The 18,499-nt window shown below is 43.8% G+C and overlaps 1 protein-coding gene across 4 annotated transcripts in view; it reads left to right on the top strand.

Moving 5' to 3' along the window:
• The window catches only part of GRIA1 (glutamate ionotropic receptor AMPA type subunit 1), a 309,387-nt gene extending 294,005 nt beyond the window's left edge, over nucleotides 1-15,382 (top strand). For 3 of the 4 annotated variants that reach the window (XM_047730840.1, XM_047730839.1, XM_047730842.1), the window contains 2 exons: nucleotides 4,734-4,868; nucleotides 12,735-15,382. In XM_047730840.1, the coding sequence (XP_047586796.1) occupies nucleotides 4,734-4,868; nucleotides 12,735-12,935 (336 nt within the window). In that variant the 3' untranslated portion in view covers nucleotides 12,936-15,382. The remainder of the gene's footprint in view (nucleotides 1-4,733; nucleotides 4,869-12,734) is intronic. The other variant, XM_047730841.1, reaches the window with a different exon arrangement.
• The last annotated feature ends 3,117 nt before the right edge of the window (nucleotides 15,383-18,499 follow it).

The raw sequence follows: 18,499 nt of genomic DNA on the forward strand, positions 1-18,499 counted from the left end.
TCCAGACAGATATTCTGCTCACAGTGAAGGCCTCCTATGGGGATGCCCACTTTACTCACAGACTAGTGCCTCTGTTTTGGAAAATTCCTCCCACTCTGGAAGAGGCCTTGGCCTCAGCTAGCCCATGGGCTCCCCTCCACGACCCATACTGTCTCCTTGAGATTTGTTTCGACTCAGGATGTTCTGCGGTGCATTGTACAGCAGCCGGTCCCTGAGCACACACTGCTGAGAAGAGCCGCCCCCACACTCTTACTTTCCCAGCATTTGCCTTGCCAATTATTAGGACAATGGGCCAATTCTCATCCTGTGTTGTTCTTGGGGAAAATACTTGGGCTAGGGAACTGGCCTAGATTGGAAATGGAACAGCAGAAGTTGCCAATTAGCACTGAGTTCCCTTTTTACACCCCCTAAAGAGGTTAGTCTCTGGGGAAAATTTGTAAATGGCATGGTCCCAGGCCCTCTAGGAACTCCTTAGATTCCTCAGATCTCTTGGGGTTGGGGCACATGTCAGAGGTCACTCCATCTAACTCTCTGTCCAGTGCTCAAATCCCTTAAGGGACCTCATCAGTTTCTTTCTGAATACATCCATGTTTGATGTGCTCGCCACCGTCCATGGCAGGGTATGGCACCTTTGGACAGTTCTGTTGAATCAAAATGTCTTCCTTTAGCTGAATCAAATCCACCTTCCCATCACTTCCAAATTTGGTCGTGGCTAGTGAGTGTACCTAGCCAACCACTGAGTCTGTATTCCTAGGAAATCACCAGCCCTCAGGAAAACCGCTCATAGGCTAAAAATCTAAGTTCTGGGAAAACACAAGTGAAAGTCTATTAGAGCAGAAAGGCTGGTAGATAGAAAATGGGCTGGACTTTTCTCATGGCCCCGAAAGGCAAGTGAGGTCACAGATTCAGCATGTGAAACATTTGCAGGCAGCCCCTAAAAGTCCAGCTATACAGACATCAGAAAATGTGTGCAATCCCTACAATAGAATGGAAAGAGAGAAGGAGCTGTAGCCTTTGCTTTGTAAGAGTTCTCAATCTTAACAGGAAGGTAAGGAGGAATGGAAGCAGTTTGAGAAACCTGAAGCTTGGTCCAGATTCAGCAGGCCTGCATGATGGACTGCACCAGTCTCCGTGGGAGGGGCTGGTCCTACAGCCAAAAGCCTTGGCTTCTCCCTGGAACTTCCTACTTCAAGTCTCTCCTGCTCATGCCTGGCTCAAACCTCTGACTCAGGCCAGCCCCACAATCTTGGAAGGGAAATTGGCTCAGAAACACAGAGGGAGCCTGGGACAGTCCCCCATTATGTGGGAAGAGCAAGAAAAAATGTGAAAAAGAAAACATCTCCCTTCCATATGGGGGAGGCTGCAATTCAACACAACAGGTTAAGAGGGACAGACTGGGCAAGGGGTGGTCATCACCAAGATGACTAGCCCAACAATTCTGAAAGATGGATTTTTTTTTTGTTTTTCTTTTCACCTGTCATTCTTCTCAGTGCTGTCACTCTTTTCTCTCCCTCCTGGCAGAAGACAAGTTGTGACTTTTTTACTCCCACCAACAAGCTGCCTGGCTTTTGGGAGCACAGCTGTTATGGGATGGGAGGAGAATGGCATCCTCCAGAAGGGTGCCCAGAAGACTCAGGTTCTATCTTTCCCCTCTCCCTTGTCACAGCTGGGAAGCTTGCTGTTTGCCCAGGAAACATGAACACAAGTCCATGAGGATACATGTCCTCTTATATGGACGCTATGGGCCGGGGGAGGAATCAGAGCTCTGGTACTTAAATGGATGTGTAACCCTGCCCCTAGATAGCCCATCATATTCTGAGAGTGAGTCCAAGAGAGTCAGTAATACCTACTGAACAGTAGACCATGGCCTTAGGCCCCTTTTGAAAAAAATCAAAGTTAGCATTATCAAAAAGCAAATAGCACACATAAGGGAAACCATAAAACCTTGCCTAAAAGTAAACTCCTCAACTATGTGAGTTAAGAAGAGAGCAACCCTAGCATCTCTTTCCCCGCCCTATCAGAGTACAGCAGCTTTAGACAGTTAAGCTGCATCCAAGTGTGCTTTCTGATATTGGTAGTGATAGGGTCCATGTGCCCCCTTGATTCCAGAGGTCTTCCCTCATCCCTACCACTAAAGAATTATTTTGGCACTGTGTGTCCTGCAAGAGGTGGCTGTCCCCATACCATCTGGCTGCCCTCTTTGTTTGTATGGGATGTGTCCCCCAACACACGTATATTGCCACCTCTATGGTCCAGAGACCTTCAGAAGTGAAGGATGCTCTCCACCTCAGACATAGTGAGATACTTGGTCACTGGATGTTTCTTCTTCAATGGTTACATAGAATATGCCCCTCTCCCTACTTTCATATGAAGATCTGACTGCTTCCTTCCCAGGCGTACCCGAAATAGACATCCCACCATCTATGGTCAAGGAGGTAGATGCCCTCTTAGGGGTTTCTTGAAGATAGTAACAAAACAAAACAAAAAAATGCCTACCACTCCGTTATCCTGGAAGGCAATCCTCAACCAATCCTCAACCTTGAAAAGACCATGAGGAAGAAAACAGAAACAGTGTTGGTGACCAAGGAAACAAGTTGCACTACAGTTACTGAAAGGCTGATCAGCATGTGAAGGACTTCATTTCTCTCCTCCTAGCTTTTTGTGTACCACCCTCCCCCAAGCCTGTTCCCCATCCACTCCCTCGGAGCCTCACTATCTACTACTCTTTTTTAAGGAGTGAACTGGTGATGCATTAACATGCCTCCCCACCACATCGCTAGCCCTGTCCACACAGAAGAGCCTGGTGGTTGTTTTTTTTTATTATTATTATTTCTTTTGTTCCATGCAGAAGAATTTTATTAGAACTTCTACTAACCATAAATCCTCCAAGGACTCTGAAGCATGACTCTCCAGAAGCAGAATGACAGACTTCCTGAAAAACAAACAGACATTTTGTGTTCTGAAAAATAACGCCAAGTGGGAATTTACTTGTTCCACCAACTCTTGAACCTAGGACCAAACTCATTTTTGCACATATCCCTTATCAGGCCATTATACCAGAGCAGGAGAAATTTTACCCCTTGGAATAATCATTTCCATTGCTTCCCAAGCCAGGATATGCCTTGCCAAGTGTAACCTATATTCAAGAGCCATCTGCTTTAGCAATACAGGAAGCCACCAAAGGGGTGTGCTTTAGATAATCCTACAGCTCTGCTAGCCAAGGCTGCTTCTGGGGTGAGAAGGCATGCTGCTATTTGCCAGCTGTGGTCCCCAAGCCCAGCCCTGCTGAATCCTGTACAATGCACCAAGTAGAACTAGGGGAGAGCCCACTGACTTAGTCATTAACAAAACCCTTTTCACATGTCCAGATTCTAATAGGCAGATGTCAAAGGAGTCCCTGGGGCAAGACTGTTCACCCTTTGTGTGACTCGCCTCCCTCCTCACCTGAAAAAGAGCCCATGCAGAGACCTAAAAGCTATATCCTATCCTGTGCCACCAACTAACCAACCATGGCGGGTATCTGTGCCAGTGGAGGTGTGCATTTTATTTTAATTCAATGAGAAAATTGTTGTACCTGCAAACAATATAAGCAAAGATGTTAGTGCCACCATGACATCTGAGGATGAGTATTCTTCCAAGAGTTAAAGATATAAATTAAAGATGTTCACTTGCCCGTGTCAAGAATGTTACTGAGTGGTCTCCCCACTCTCTGAGCTGGTACTCCCTCCATGACCACCAGTTTCCTTCAGTTGTTCTTACCACTTGGGAACAGTCCCCAATCCCCTCAGTCCCCCAGTTTTGAACCCAACTGGAGGAGACAGAATGCAGGGACAGTCTCAGCAGATTGATGGTCTTTCTCAGGCTCCACAAAGTGAGCTCTGTCCACCAACTCCTGGAGATGGGAAGTTGTTCCCCAGCCCTAGGAATTAAACACTCTTCTGTTCCACGATTCTGCTCATCCAGAACAAGTGCAAGATCTTTTACCAGAGGGAACAGAGATTTCTAAATTCAGATACCTGCTTCTGCCTACAGTGTCTTTTAGCAAACACTTCCAACAGAAAAATGACACCAATTAAGCATAATTATTAGGATTTTACAGAGCCATTTTTCTATCTCAGGGACATTTTACTGTTCCAAGCCCCCCAGTTTCCTTTGTCCTTAGACAGACCTCAGATCAGTAAGTTAAAGGTATATATTGATTGGTCTTTATTATGTGGGGGACGACTGCCTTATTAAATTGAAATTAAAGGTACGTCTAGGGAAAAGTTCATTTTAAGAGCCAACTCAGAAAAACACTCGGAGACATAAACAACAGGCAAAGCTGAAGCTTTGCACAACAGAAGGCTTGGGGACAGGAACTGAGCTGATAAGGAAGGCACACGTTGTCTGAAAGAATAGGGTAATAAGCTAAAGAATGCAGATTTTTACAGAATCTGCCCTGAATTTGTGGTGTCTCCTGCCCCAGAACAGGCACTGAGGAGGGAGGGAAATGTAATTATAAATTAAACATAATCAGGGATGCTCTGGGATATTGTTACACACACACACACACACTTTTCCTAGGGGTATTCAGTTCTCTGTCAATGAATAAAAAGTCTCTCCGATTATTTTGAAGGTTAAAAAGGGTGATGGGGTTGAGTGTCTGTGTGTACAAATGCTGTTGCTTAGATACTCTCTAGGCTTCTGGCTCACTTTGCTCTTTCCCCTCCCCCCTTCCCTCCTCCTCTTCCTAGGACAAGACGAGCGCCCTGAGCCTCAGCAATGTGGCAGGCGTGTTCTACATCCTGATCGGGGGACTTGGACTAGCCATGCTGGTTGCCTTAATCGAGTTCTGCTACAAATCCCGTAGTGAATCCAAGAGGATGAAGGTGGCATCGTCTCCCCAGGCCTTTTTCCTACCCCATTCTGTGATATCACTGGGTTTCCTGGGAGTCCCCGTACTAGAAAGGGTGGGGAGCGACAGGAGGTTGAGGCAAGGAGCAGAATCTGTGATGAGGAAGGTGACAAGAAAGGGGACAGCTTATGAGAAAGGAAGGAAGATGGGATGTGTCAGGTCTGGGAAACCACTGCATCTGCCAGAGATGGGGAGGTGAGTTTAAAACTTAGGAGTCCAAGTGGACAGTCAACACAGCGTGAGGCAAGAGTGGCTGCAACAGAAGTAGATTCTCCCTGAGGTTGCATTAATAGAAGTATAGCTGCCAAAATAGGGGAAGAGGTATCTACCTTCTGCAAGACAGATAATCTTGCTATGCTTGGTGAATTAGGCCTTTTCTTAGCCACTGTACTATGATACAGATTTTGGCAAAGATTAAGCAAATTAGCTAGATGACCCCAAACCACATCAAATATAGTTGAAGGCATATAACCAGAGAAGAGAAAAATTAGGGAGGATATGAGACCTGTCTATAAAAATATGAAGACTTTTCAGGTAGAAAAAAATAGACGAGTTCTAGGGGGTCCCAAAGTGTACGACAAGAACTAATGACTAAAAGCTATGGAGAACAGATGTTAACACAGTGAGATCTACTTTTCTTTCAGAGCCACCACAAAATGGGAGGGACTGTCCCACTAAATAGCAAGCATCCCAACACAGGAGGTGTACAAGTAGAGGAAGAGTAACCCTTGGGGAGGATAGAGATTCCAGTCCTCAAAGGGAGTTTAGGAAAAAAGGTCTTCAAGACCCCTCACACTTCCTCATTTAGCTTCAATAAGAATATATTTCTGCAAGTGTGAATTATGTGAGCAACACCATGAGCAAGACATCACGATGAGACAGGACTGAGATGTGATCTGTGACCATCGGTACTTTCAACAAAAAAACCACACAGAAGAATTACTCAGTGAAGCAACTTATAAATAGGAAGGTCGATAGGAATACAGAGGAGGGAATTAGAGAAGGCTTCCGGGATGAGGCAAAAATTACAAGGAAAGATGAGTGGGACTCAGACCAACAAAGGTAGAGAGAAAACACAGTCACTCTGAGCAATGTACCCCTAGGGCTGTGACGTTGGCTTGACTAGACTAGGAAGATTCACTGGTAGGATTTGCTCTCCTAGAATCGGCCCTAAGAAGTCCACAGAAGCTCAGTACACCTACTGCGGAGTCACGACTACAGCCTCCTGCCTAGCCTCTCCCTGCCTTGGGGCAAGAGCCCTACACATATCTCCAGGGTCACTCTTGGAGAAGACATGGCTGGACACTTGCTTCCCCTGTTTGGAAACTCTGTATTCAGTTCTGTACACAGAGAGTAGGAGTTGGAGGAGGAAGGCCTTATGTCCTGCCATTCAGACCTTCTGTCCTGGCATTCAGCATTTCCACATCATGGCTCCACCCTACTTTCCCCTCCCCAACAATCTGCTTTCCTTACATACTATGCACTCCAGTCACCCACCTCATGCTTCCCACCCATGTGCCTTAATGCAGGCTAATCTCTCTCTCCATCTTCTGCCCACAGGGCCCATTTAAAACGCAATTTAACTAAGATACAATAACAAGGAACAATTAAGGGATGTAGTATGATGGTATTTAACCAGGGGACCTAGGAACACCACATTCCTGCCCTTGACCAGCTCACCCACTACCAGGTCTTCTCAAAAAGGACAAAGCAGAGCAAAAGCATGGGCCTCAAATTCTAAACCCAGGGTAGATCTCCAAGAAGCTTGGCAAACACAACGAGGTCTCCTAGAACCTAAACAAAGATTTCTTTGCCCATTCCATCTAAAACCTCAACCTAAATATTCTCATATCTTACCCTCCAAAGTGAGGAAAGGCCACTCTGGAGGAAAAGAGTGGAACAGAGAAAGAGCCAGGTGAGCTACAATCTTTACAACCCTCTAAAACCTTCCACATGAACTGTGACCCAAACCAAGGACCCAGGATTGGCCCAGTCCACAGTGCAGGATCTCCTCCTCACTGCTTCCCTAGAGCACAGTGCATGTGGTGGTCTGAAGCACGGACTCTAGAGACTGAGTGTCTGAGCATAAACCCTGCCTGCTTCATTTGTTAACTGTGTCATCTGGGACAAGTTCCAATAGCTCTCTGAGCCTCATTTTCTGTAAAATGGGGCTAGTGGCAATACATATCTCCTAAAATTGGTGTGAGCTTTCTTTGAAAAATATAAAGGGGTTGGCAAAATGCCTGAGTCATGATAAGCTCTCAGTAAATAACAATACTAACAATGATAACTAGGATTTATAATATTTCCTATTAATGACCAGCACAGTCTTTTTAAGACTTCTTTTATTGCCCCTACTTACAGGTCCTAGGTTTTTTGATCTATATAGTTTGTAAGTTCCTGAAGGTAAGAAGCTGTGTCTAATTTCTCTTTGGACATCCCACACACATAGGGTAACTATTAGTAAAATTAATGTGGAATCGTACCCTAAAGAGAAAATCTGAAGGCTGAGGTGATTCATCGGGGAGAGCTGCTATCTGAATAAGCAAATACAACCATCAAGACCACCCAGCCTGAAAGCACAGACAACATCATCCAAGCTGATTCTGGCTCCATCTGTGCTCATAAAATCTGATGAGAGCAGGCATCCACCAAGCAGGAAGTGCCTGGACTTCTGGCCCTTTCTATGGGATTACCATGTCCCACTAATCATGGTCGGTGTCAGGTAATGGTACCAGGGTGGCTTAAGACTAGGATCCTCTTAAAACTAGACAGATGACTTTTACCACCGAAGTCACAACATTCAGGTTAAGACAATACTTAGAGGAGGCCACTGAGTCAGGTCATAACTTCTTGGGGACATTGGTACCCTTCCCTTCACAAAGATGTTGAATTTCTCAGAAACCAATGCCAGGATCTCTTAGAATCATTCATCCAAGGTCTTCCGCCATGATCTTTTATAGTTAATTCCAGTGGTTGGCACAATTTCTGCCCAATTCACCAAGGCTCCTAATAGAATTTTTAGTCTTCCAACTGCAGAAAAGATACTTCTACTGTCTTTATTGATCAACCCAACCCTTCATTTTTGAAGCTCCATCAACTTCTCTCTTATCCAAAGGAGAAAAGTAAAATACCATCTACCTGCCTCTCAGACTTCACAGCTTTGCAATTTTCTTTATTATTCTGTGATTAGCCTTACCCAGAGGCAGTTAACTCTTTACAGACATGGGGCCTCCACCTCACACAAAGGGTCCTGTTAACAGTGTCATGGGCCTTTAGTCAGAACCTTGCACAAAAAATGAATCTTGGAACACTGAAAAAAGAAAAAAAAATAATAAAATAAAACAGTTAATAACAAAGGTTTAAAAAAAAAAAAAAGAACCTTCCCTCTTATTCCTTTCCTTGATCACAGTGTTTGGCCAACTTTAAGGCTTTGAGCCTCTAAACATAGTTCAGGGCCAACCCCTAATTTCTCAACAGTAGTTAGGGAGCCCTTCCTCGCTGTGCATGGAAGAGAGAAAAAAGAAAGGAAGGGGGTAGAAAAGGGGAAGAAGGAGGAAAAGTCGGGAAGAAGACATGTTTTTAGTAACTTCCATGTTCAGAGTGCTTTATATACATTTGTTAAAGATTTTATTTATGTATTTATTTATTTGACAGACAGAGATCACAAGTAGGCAAAGAGGGAGGCAGAGAGAGAGGGGGAAGCAGGCTTCCCACTGAGCAGAGGGCCCCATGTGGGGCTCGATCCCAGGACTCTGGGATCATGACCTGAGATGAAGGCAGAGGCTTTAACCCACTGAGCCACCTAGATGCCCCTATATACAGTTTTATTAGCCTGGTAACATGTTGTGCTTGCAGTTCTATAGATGAAGAAATAGGGGTTCAGAGAAGCTAAGGAGCTTGTCCTAGGAAGGTCACACAAGCTGGCAGCTGGACAAACAGAATTAGACTTCCAACGCAGGAACAGATCATTGTGAGCACCTACTATGTGTCTCCTCCAGCAGTGGTCACAGTGGATAGACAAATAAGACGCAGCCCTATCCTTAGGTTTTCCTCATGTAGTTGTTGAGGCCATCCATTATAGGTCATCTTTTGCTTGTGTATTGTTGAGTCCCTTTCCCTTTTGACATGTCACACAAGCAAGACACACAGCAGGTGTCACAGGCAGAGTGGGAAGGCACCCTGGAGGCATTCCTTCCACACAGACTTACTGAGCACCACTGTATGCTAGGCATTGCTCAGCACTGGGGACACAGTCAGGAGCAAAACAGACATAGCTTCTGTTCTCAGGAAACTACAAGTGTGATGGGAAGACAGAAAAAATATGTATACATTTACATGTTCAATGAGGGTTTGAACAAAAATGCTGGTGCTGTCAAGTCCTGATCAGGGAATGAGGGTTGGGACAGATCACAGGGGTTCCCCTGAGAAACTGATGTCTAGCAGAGTTGAAATGTGGAAGGAATTAACCAGGAGGAAAGAGTTGCCTGCAAAGGATGCACGTGTATCAGAGACCGAAAGACTACAACTTTTGCCCAGAAATGGGAAGAAGTCCAGGATGACCAGGGCCCAGGAAGACTGTGGGAAGAACATGAGAGTTGGGGACTCAGGGAGGGACTTCAGACAACTTTTTCATTGAGCAGAATCTGAATGGTCATATAGTAGCAAAAATACACAACCCAAGACACAGTCCAGACTGAAGTCTCAGATCCTCAGTGCCTCTCCTCCACCTGGGGAAAAAGACCAGAACTGAGTCCTTAGCTGATATCAAAGATAACCAGGGTCTGTATTACTGCCCACTTAGCTCCTTGTAGAAGCTAAGTGCGTGTATGACACGAGCTGTGGTTAAGCCACAGCAGCTGAGGTTTGCACGCTTCCCTGGAATCATCAACCAGCTGGGAGACTCGGAATGCGGGGTGCATCCTCCGCACCGGGCGGTCACTCTGGCTCGTAGCACACGTGCTAGTAGGAGGTCATCACTGAGGTCTGAGCTCTCATTAGGGTGTTCTAGGATGGACAGCGGTGGGGAGACTTTTCTTAGAAAAGCAAGTGGTTGAAAAGTTAGGACATAATCACAGAAAAATGAGTCTCTGAAGAGGCAACTTGGGGGACTTTGAGGTTGGACTTTTCACTCACACTTTTCTCCCTGAGCATCAGCTTCAAACATACTATAAAGATGAACTTTAAGAATGGCTAGTACATCAAGGATGGACAAGGGAGAACTGTATTTCGCAGAAGCAAGGGGAAGAATGATATGAACCTATGACAGCTTAGCTACAGGGGGCACAGTTAGGATGTCATCCGCTTTGACTTTAGTGGACAGATAACTCTAACCTTTAACCAGTCAATCATAAGTCCTCAGTTTCTCTGTAGAGTGAAGGATATAAATATCAATCTTGCTTACATATTAGAATTATCTGAAGAGTTTTCAAAAATCAGATGTTCAGGCCATACACTACACTTAGTAAGTCAGCACCTTGGAGGGTATGTCTCGGACATCAATGTGTTTCCCCCAGAACTCCCTAGAGAACTCCAATGTGCAGTCAAATCTGGGAATTAATGATCTAGTCATTCTTAGCATTGCTTTCCACTCCCAAGTTCTGACTCTATTCATCTCTTCTCCTAAGATCCCATAAATGTATTAGAAAGGAAGCCAGTAAGAAGGTAGCACTCATTGTCGATGGGAGGATGGAATCATTGACCACAGAGAAGCCCTCAGCTTCCTGGAAAACCACTTCTGAGTGGTATGAGTTTGGAGAGTTTTAGCTACATGCCCGGCTAAGTTATATCAGACCAATACTGATCTGCCACCAATCTTCTCCTTTAAGATAAATTCATCAAATACCACCAAATGCAATGGAATATTATGGGAATATATGAGACCTTTTGAAAAACAAAGCCCAAGGTGATCTGTGTGAATTTAAACTTTATTTTCTAATAAAGGGATGTGGCAGAAAAAAAATCATAGAAGATAAACATTCCAGGCCAATCCACAGAAGGTTCCATACTTCCCTCACACACAAGTGAGAACCAGTAACCATTAATTCCTTGGATTTTCTTTCCACCTTTCCCCCATAAAGCATCACAGTCGTATTTATTTGGCCTTCACTTAGAAGAATGCAATCAAGGTCATACTTCCTCTTGAGTGGAGGACAATGAAAACAGAATGTAAATAAATCAAGACTGGAGGTTTGAGAAGGCAGAGCCAGTATGGGCAGAGCATCCTTTGAGGCAAATCTGTCTGAATCAGGAATTTCAAAAAGAACCCTTAAACACATTATCAGAACTGCCGGTAGTAAGAGGAGACTCTCAGCACAGTACAGTAGAAACAAAAATTAGGTCAAACTGCTGTTTAAGTCTGTCTGGCCACCAGAGATTGACTGACTTCTCTGATGGCTAGAATCATGGCAATATGCAAAGGAGAAAGCACATAAACTTTTTGAGAAGGGTCCTAGGTGTTTGGCTTTTTAAAGACAAATTTAAAATATCTATTAAACATCTATATACTGGACACTATAGGAGACTGTTAGGGAATAGGAAGAAATGAACCTTGCCTTCTTCCAGAGAGCTCTCTTAAAGAAGACAAAACCTACATCAGCAGAAGCAGAACCATTATAAAAGCATGTATAATGTAGGAGCACCGAGGCTGGGAGGGGGCGAGGGGCCAAATACTTGCTAATACAACCTAGAACGTCTTCAAGAAGGAGGTGAGAACCAAATTAGCTTGAAGGATCAGTGGGATTGGTCTCAGAAAACTCTCAACTCATAGATAATTCTTTATGTTGATTCCCAAGAAACCAACCCCCACTTCAAAAATTCTATGGTATCACTTAATGGGAGATCAGAAATGACAGGAAGAGAGAAGGGTTTGGATTTCATGTCATGAAGCTTCTTTCTCCAAAGGAACTCAGAACAGAACCCTTCCTCTTATCTAATAATATATGGTTCTAATTCCAGGTTGTGGTCTTGAATATTCCACTGTCACCCGTCTGATCCCAGGCTGATCACTGAAGTCCTTTTCAGATCTAGAATTCTAATATTCTGGAAATCCCAAGCTTAGCAGCACTGATTTGATGTGTCAGTCTGGAAGTCAGATTATACGTGCTGCTGGGGAAACAGCTGACATGCAGATAATGATCTTTGGAATGTATTCTTTCCTTTAGCCCATGCTTCTTTCCAATTACATTTTGAATATTAGTCAAATAAATCCTCCATTCCCATTACACACGCTACTAGAGGTAGAATAGGATTTTTCCTGAAGTAAATCAGAGGTAGTTTTAAAGTTTAACAACAATAACACACTCCTTTAAAAAAAATTTCAAATAATTTTTCATGCAGTAGCACTGGTCTTGCTAATAAAATTCTGCAGATGCATAGATAATCACATTTTACAAACATGGAGATTTAAAAGTCTAGAGAGGTAAGGAGATATATGCAAGGTCATACAACTAGTTGATGTCAGAACCAAAACTAAAATCCCAAGTTTTCTCAACTTTTCCACTTGGTAATATTGCAACATTTATTATCTTTAATACTACCATGGACATAGTCCATCTTTAGAAATCATAGAATATAAGAGCTAGAAAGGATCTTAGTGACCACCCAGTCCAACACACCTCATTGCACAGAGAGAACAAGAGATCCAGAAAGGAGATTAGACTCCTCCAGAGCCACTCATCAGTTTTGGGACTTTGTGGGAAGCCAAGGTTAGCATTCAAGATAAGGAGAAAAGGCGGATGGGGAGGAGAGGTGGGGTGAGATTTTAAGGCCATCATTGACTCATTCTCCTTGCCAATCACTGCCAAGGACCTGGGGAAGAACCCCCGGTCCTCCTGAAAAGGGTTTCTGTTTGATCCCACAGCAATCCATCAATGAAGCCATACGGACATCGACGCTCCCACGTAACAGTGGGGCAGGAGCCAGCGGTGGCGGGAGTGGAGAAAATGGCCGGGTAGTCAGCCACGACTTCCCCAAGTCCATGCAGTCAATTCCCTGCATGAGCCACAGTTCAGGGATGCCCTTGGGAGCCACGGGATTGTAACTGGAGCAGATGGAGACCCCTTGGGGAGCACGCTCAAGCTCCCCCAGTTCCATCCCAAACCCTTCAGTGCCAAAAACAATAAAATGAAACGCAACCGCCACCAACCACCATGACCACAAGGAAGATGATTCAACAGAATTTCCTGAAGAATTGAAAAATTTTGCCGTCCCTTTTCCTTTTTTGATGTTCTTTCACACTTTTCCGTTTGCTAAGTGAGGATGACCAACAACACTGCTCTGCAATGGGGGGAGAATAACGCTAATAGGCCCGTGTCTCTGAAACGGAGTCACGGGAACATTAATGAGGAAACTGGACTGTTTTCTTTTATTCGGTTGTTAATATGTCTTATTGTGTGTGATATTTTTTTTCTTACTAATATCCATGGTTTGCAGGTTCTGTTAGGCCCCTTCCTCCTCCTGGCTTCTTACTCCCAACTCCCTCCCCACGTCTCTTCGGTTTTCAGATTGGAGATTAAAGATTCATTCTACCATACAAGCAAGCAAAAGGAAAAAAGCAACCTTCAAACTAATTCACCACTGGAGCTCTCTAAGTTACCCTCCGTTCCTCAACCGCAAGCCATGGATGAGGATGCATACTGCTGAAGGAGTGGACTGCCTTCCCCAGGAAGGGCACTTCCTAGGCCCTGATATAGCTGAGGACACGGATGAGAAGCAGTTCAGACCAAGGGTGGTGGAGAGGACAAAGGCAGATGTGCAGTCAGAGGAGGACACAAGAAGTTATTGCTGGAGGCTGAGAGAAAGCTTCCTTTAATGTGTAACAGCCATCCCACAGGCCTTAGATGGGATGGTATGCTGTCTTCACAGAGTCAACCTCAGAGCTGAGAAGTATGTCTTTCTGCTATGCTCAAGTCCAAAGGCACTCTGCTAGCTGAATTGGCCTCCTGAACCGAGTACGGCCTTGGAAATAGCTGAAAGCCAGGGAGATACTGTCCATGATTTTCACTTTTCATTTGCTTGACATCTGAGCAGGAACCCCACTGTGGAGTAAACCCTCTCTTCAGAGCTTTTGATATGGGAGGAAATGCTATGCAAACTAAGTACAAATAAAGGATGGAAGAATTTTGGAAGAGAAAGCATCATGCAAGCCCATAAGCAAGAGTACTTTTCATGGTGTGCCCTGTCCTAGGATTCAGAGACCAAATTAGGTCTCTTAGGGTTTTGCTAACCTGGAGAATATGGATTTTCATGTCCATTCGAAAGTGTTTTAGCATGTGGCCAGGTAATATTCTGTCAGTTTAGAAAGTAAAATGCCCAAGGATGAGTAACTTTAAGGAAGACAGGAAGATGAATGAAGTTGATAATGACATTGGGGGACCTTAAGATCACTGACCCCAACTTCTAAGAAGGCTGACCTTCCCTCTGGCTAAGACAGAATGAGGATGTATTAGTCCAATACCAGACTCAATATGCCCATGATTGTGACTATAAAACTAAACTAAAGCAAGATTGGAGAAATCACAGGGTACGTGGAGAGAAGCCCAGGCTGACTGCAACTTTAGTTGGGAGCGGGGTTCCTGGCACATAGCTTTCTTGGAGATCCCAGCTCTCATTCTTGGTGCAATTGGCTTCCAGCTGTCCAGCAGCCACTCTCCTAGGTGCATGATTCAGTGTGTGCCATGTGTCTTTAGCTTTTATTGATGACCATGTTCTGGCTTGTTTCCTTACCCCCTACTTCTATCCAGTCTTCTCTGCTAGGGGTTATTATTAGCAACTGACGAACTAAAGGTTTGGAAGCCTACCAACAAGTAGGTACAGCATGACTGGCTTCATCTGTGGACTCTCTCAGTGGACACCCACCATCTCTATGTGTCTCCCATTCTCCTAATAGCAGCTGTAGCAAAGAACCATCCCCAAATCAAACTCTTCACTCTTTCAACTCAAGTGCTGTCCAGTCTCTCACGTGTCAGTGTGGGCATGGTATGTGAAGCAGGACCATCAAGATGGATTTTTACCTTTCACTACTGCCAGCTGATGTCCTCCCCATCCCCTGCCCTCCCACCAGATTTTTTTCAGCTCGTAGCCTACCACTGCAGAATCTGATATGACCCACCATTAGGGAGTGCATTTCAGAGGAGTTGGAAATAACCTTATTACTATCAACATGCTTCAAAGACCTTTTGCCTTTGGTAAAATGCCTCTCCAGCCACTGAGCTCACCAGTAACATGATCTGAGAGGGAGAGACCATCTAAGCTAACAATGAGGGTCTATGTTGTGTGGGGTCCAAGACTCCAGAGGAAGAAGGTTTTTATCAATGGAGGGGTGACAGGGAAAACAATAGCAAGAAAAAAGTTAACTTGTATTATGTATTTTTACTACACTTTTCTTAAAAATAGAGCAATGGGAAAACTCTGAAAGAGATTGACAATTTTCTCAACAGGAATCCATACTTAACAGTTCTGGCTTTCATTAAATTTTGCTCTTTGGTACCTGGGCCTTTTATTTAACATCTATATTTGTTTTAATTCTCTTAGCAGATGTGTGAAAGATTTTTGCTTGATCAAACACTAAATATTTTGGTTCCTGTTTTTCTTTCAAGTAGCCAGGGTTTTTTTTTTTTTTTTTTCTTTTGGTATTTGCATAAGATGAAAATATCACCAAGAATTAAATCACTGTGGATCCATTACCTACTTTTCATATTTGTCCATTCCATTTTTGTGCCATTTCTGAAGCCAGAGCTCTAGAGGTTATGTTATTTCCTCATTGCTGAACCTAAGATTAGTATATTTTTAATGATAACCACTATTCCTGATTCATAAACCGCTCTCAAATAAGTCATTTCAGCCAAACTAGTTCACTCTGAGTTATTCATTCAAATAGGATAACCAAAAAAAAAAAAAAAAGGAGAAAAAAGGCCAACTGATAATGGTTTCCAAAGGCCACATTTCCACCTACATGGGTGGCAAGGTTTGACATACAATGGTCACAGTACTAGAGAACTGGATGGCTCACGGGGTGGGTCTTCCAGACACCCCCAAACTGGAGTCTAGGTATCTGTGATGTGCAGAGTTCCAACTAAAACCAATGTAGACCATGCTTAAAAACACACAGTGTTGGTCCCAGACCCACAGTATCCTCTCATTTTTGTCTGAAAGTTTTTCTTTCATTCCAGCAAGAGTGAAAGATCCTTTCTATAAAGGATCTGACATTGGTTGACATTTAGATACTGATAATTAAGAACAGCTTCAAATGTTTTCTTTCCCAAGGAATTTTGCATAGTAACAAGGGTCAGAGGTCTCAAATAAATGAACGAAGTTCTAATTGTGGCCTTTCAGGCAGTAACTACCATCTCTGTAGTAAAGGGCTAAGGGAAAGGGAAGAAGCTAATGGACTTGTGTGAAGCTCCAACAATCGTTTGGACTCACCTGCAGTCACCTCCAGCACCCAGGTGTCTCTGAATGAAGACACACGTTAACAGCAACTAACAGGTGGAGAGAACTCATCTCGGTCACCTCACTTTCACGTAGTTAGGATAATGATCCTAACAGCTATAAGCGCATGGGTTACCATGTATTAAGTACTTACTCTGTCAAGCACACTTCATACCTTCTATATCATGACAGTAGCCCTCTAAGGAAGGGCTTTATGGAAGAGGAACTCAGGCTTTAAAAGATGACATAACTTGCTCACACTCCTAGAAGTGACAGAGCCAGGATGTGAACTGGGTCTGCCTAAATCCAAAGCCTTTACATTGCCCATCTACTCTTAAGCAGGTCATGACACATCACAGCCAGGAAAATAATGGGCAAACAGTTCTCTGCCTTCCTGTAATGCCAAAATAACTGGGGGTGGGGGTGGTTGGTTATACCTGCCACACCTTTGGGAAAGCCAGCCTGTCTTTCTGGGTATGAGATCACTAATCCAGACAGGACTGCAAAAAGGGAGAAGAGAAGGAAGAGTTACTTTTAGTCCCTTTAAAATAGATCCAGGTTAGGGAGCAGCAAGCCTGTTGGAAAAGGGACAGAGAAGCAGGTCGCCTGCACAATGGTTGATTTCAGCCTGGAGAAGATCTTCAGGGTTGTCCTGGGGAAAGCAGAGCTAGCTTTCTGTGTGGCCAAGACTGGAATCCATTCTGGGAAGTACAGGGCAATGAACTTAGCCTCAGCTACAGAAAGGAGTTCCTAACGGTCACAGTATCCTCAGAGTATATTAGACTGCCCCTGAAGTTGAGACAAACCCTTGTAAAGAAGATGCCACAAATGTGAAAGTTGACATACATATCCACTAATTTTTCTTACTTTATCTTGCATCTTTTATAGCCCTATTCAGGTTATCTGGTCAGTAGCACCCTAATATACACCCACAGAGGGTCAGCAATGCCCTATAGAAGTAAGGATGAGAATCTTTCACTGAAATGTCAAAACTCAACTTATCTTAATTAAGAGACAAAACGGCAAGTTCCTTCCTTACCAAGTGCTAATAATCTTTCTTTTTTTTTTTTAAGATTTTATTTATTTATTTGACAGACAGGGATCACAAGTAGGCAGAGAGGCAGGCAGAGAGAGAGAGAAGCAGGTTCCCTGCTGAGCAGAGAGCCCGATGTGGGGCTCGATCCCAGGACCCTGAGATCATGACCTGAGCTGAAAGCAGAGGCTTTAACCCACTGAGCCACCCAGGCGTCCCGCTAATATTCTTTCAAGAAAGAATGTCTAGGCAGTATATTCCTACCCCACTTTACAGATAAGAAAATTGAGGTTTTGAATAAGAAGCTACCTTCTTTTCTGTCAGATGAGTTCTTTTCTTCCTTGGGACTACAAATAATTGACCATGGGGTATCCTGCATTCTGCTGTTAGTCTGGCCACTGACAACCTTATTACAGTGCTTTGTGATTTTTAAAAATGTTTTGTTTTCTTGAAGTTTCCAGATCACACCACGAATAGAGAAGCAATTTGCTATAGCAGAAAGGCCTAGATTAGGATTCACAATACTTGGCTTCTTTTCCATCTTCATTTACAAACTTGGACAAGAAAATTAACTCCTCTGAACCTCATTTCTCTCATCAAAGAAATAGGATATCTAGTAGCAAAATAAGCAGTGATCCTAGACCCCTACCTGCACATTGGAATCGCCTAGAGAACTTTAAGCAAATCACCAACGCCCAAGACTCATGTCCAAATACGGTTTGTCGGTGAGCTGAGACAACTGTCGGTGTACTGGTGTTGTCTGGTTTTGTTTTCAACTCTCAGGTGATTATAACGTGCAGCCAGGATTGAGAACCACAACAATTCTGTCAGCCTGGGTAACAGAGAAAATGTTCATGAAAACATCTTTGAAAATTACAAAGAACTATATTAGGGTAGTTTGTCAAGGGCCAGACTAACATCAGAACCTGGGTTACCTGATGGAATCAAATCTCCATGGTCCCAAGAGCAAATGCCATCATATTTATCTAATAAAGAGGAGGAAAAGGCACAGTCCCTGACTTGGGCTTTAAACTTCCCTTTCTCCCTTAAGCATGTCAGTCATAACATTCTGCTGAGGGAAGAGAGAAAGAGGATGTTAGAGATAAGATAACAATTAGGAGAGATACTTCCTCAGGAAAGGG

The sequence above is a fragment of the Lutra lutra genome, chromosome 5, assembly GCF_902655055.1.
Source record: "Lutra lutra chromosome 5, mLutLut1.2, whole genome shotgun sequence".
NCBI lineage: Eukaryota > Metazoa > Chordata > Mammalia > Carnivora > Mustelidae > Lutra > Lutra lutra.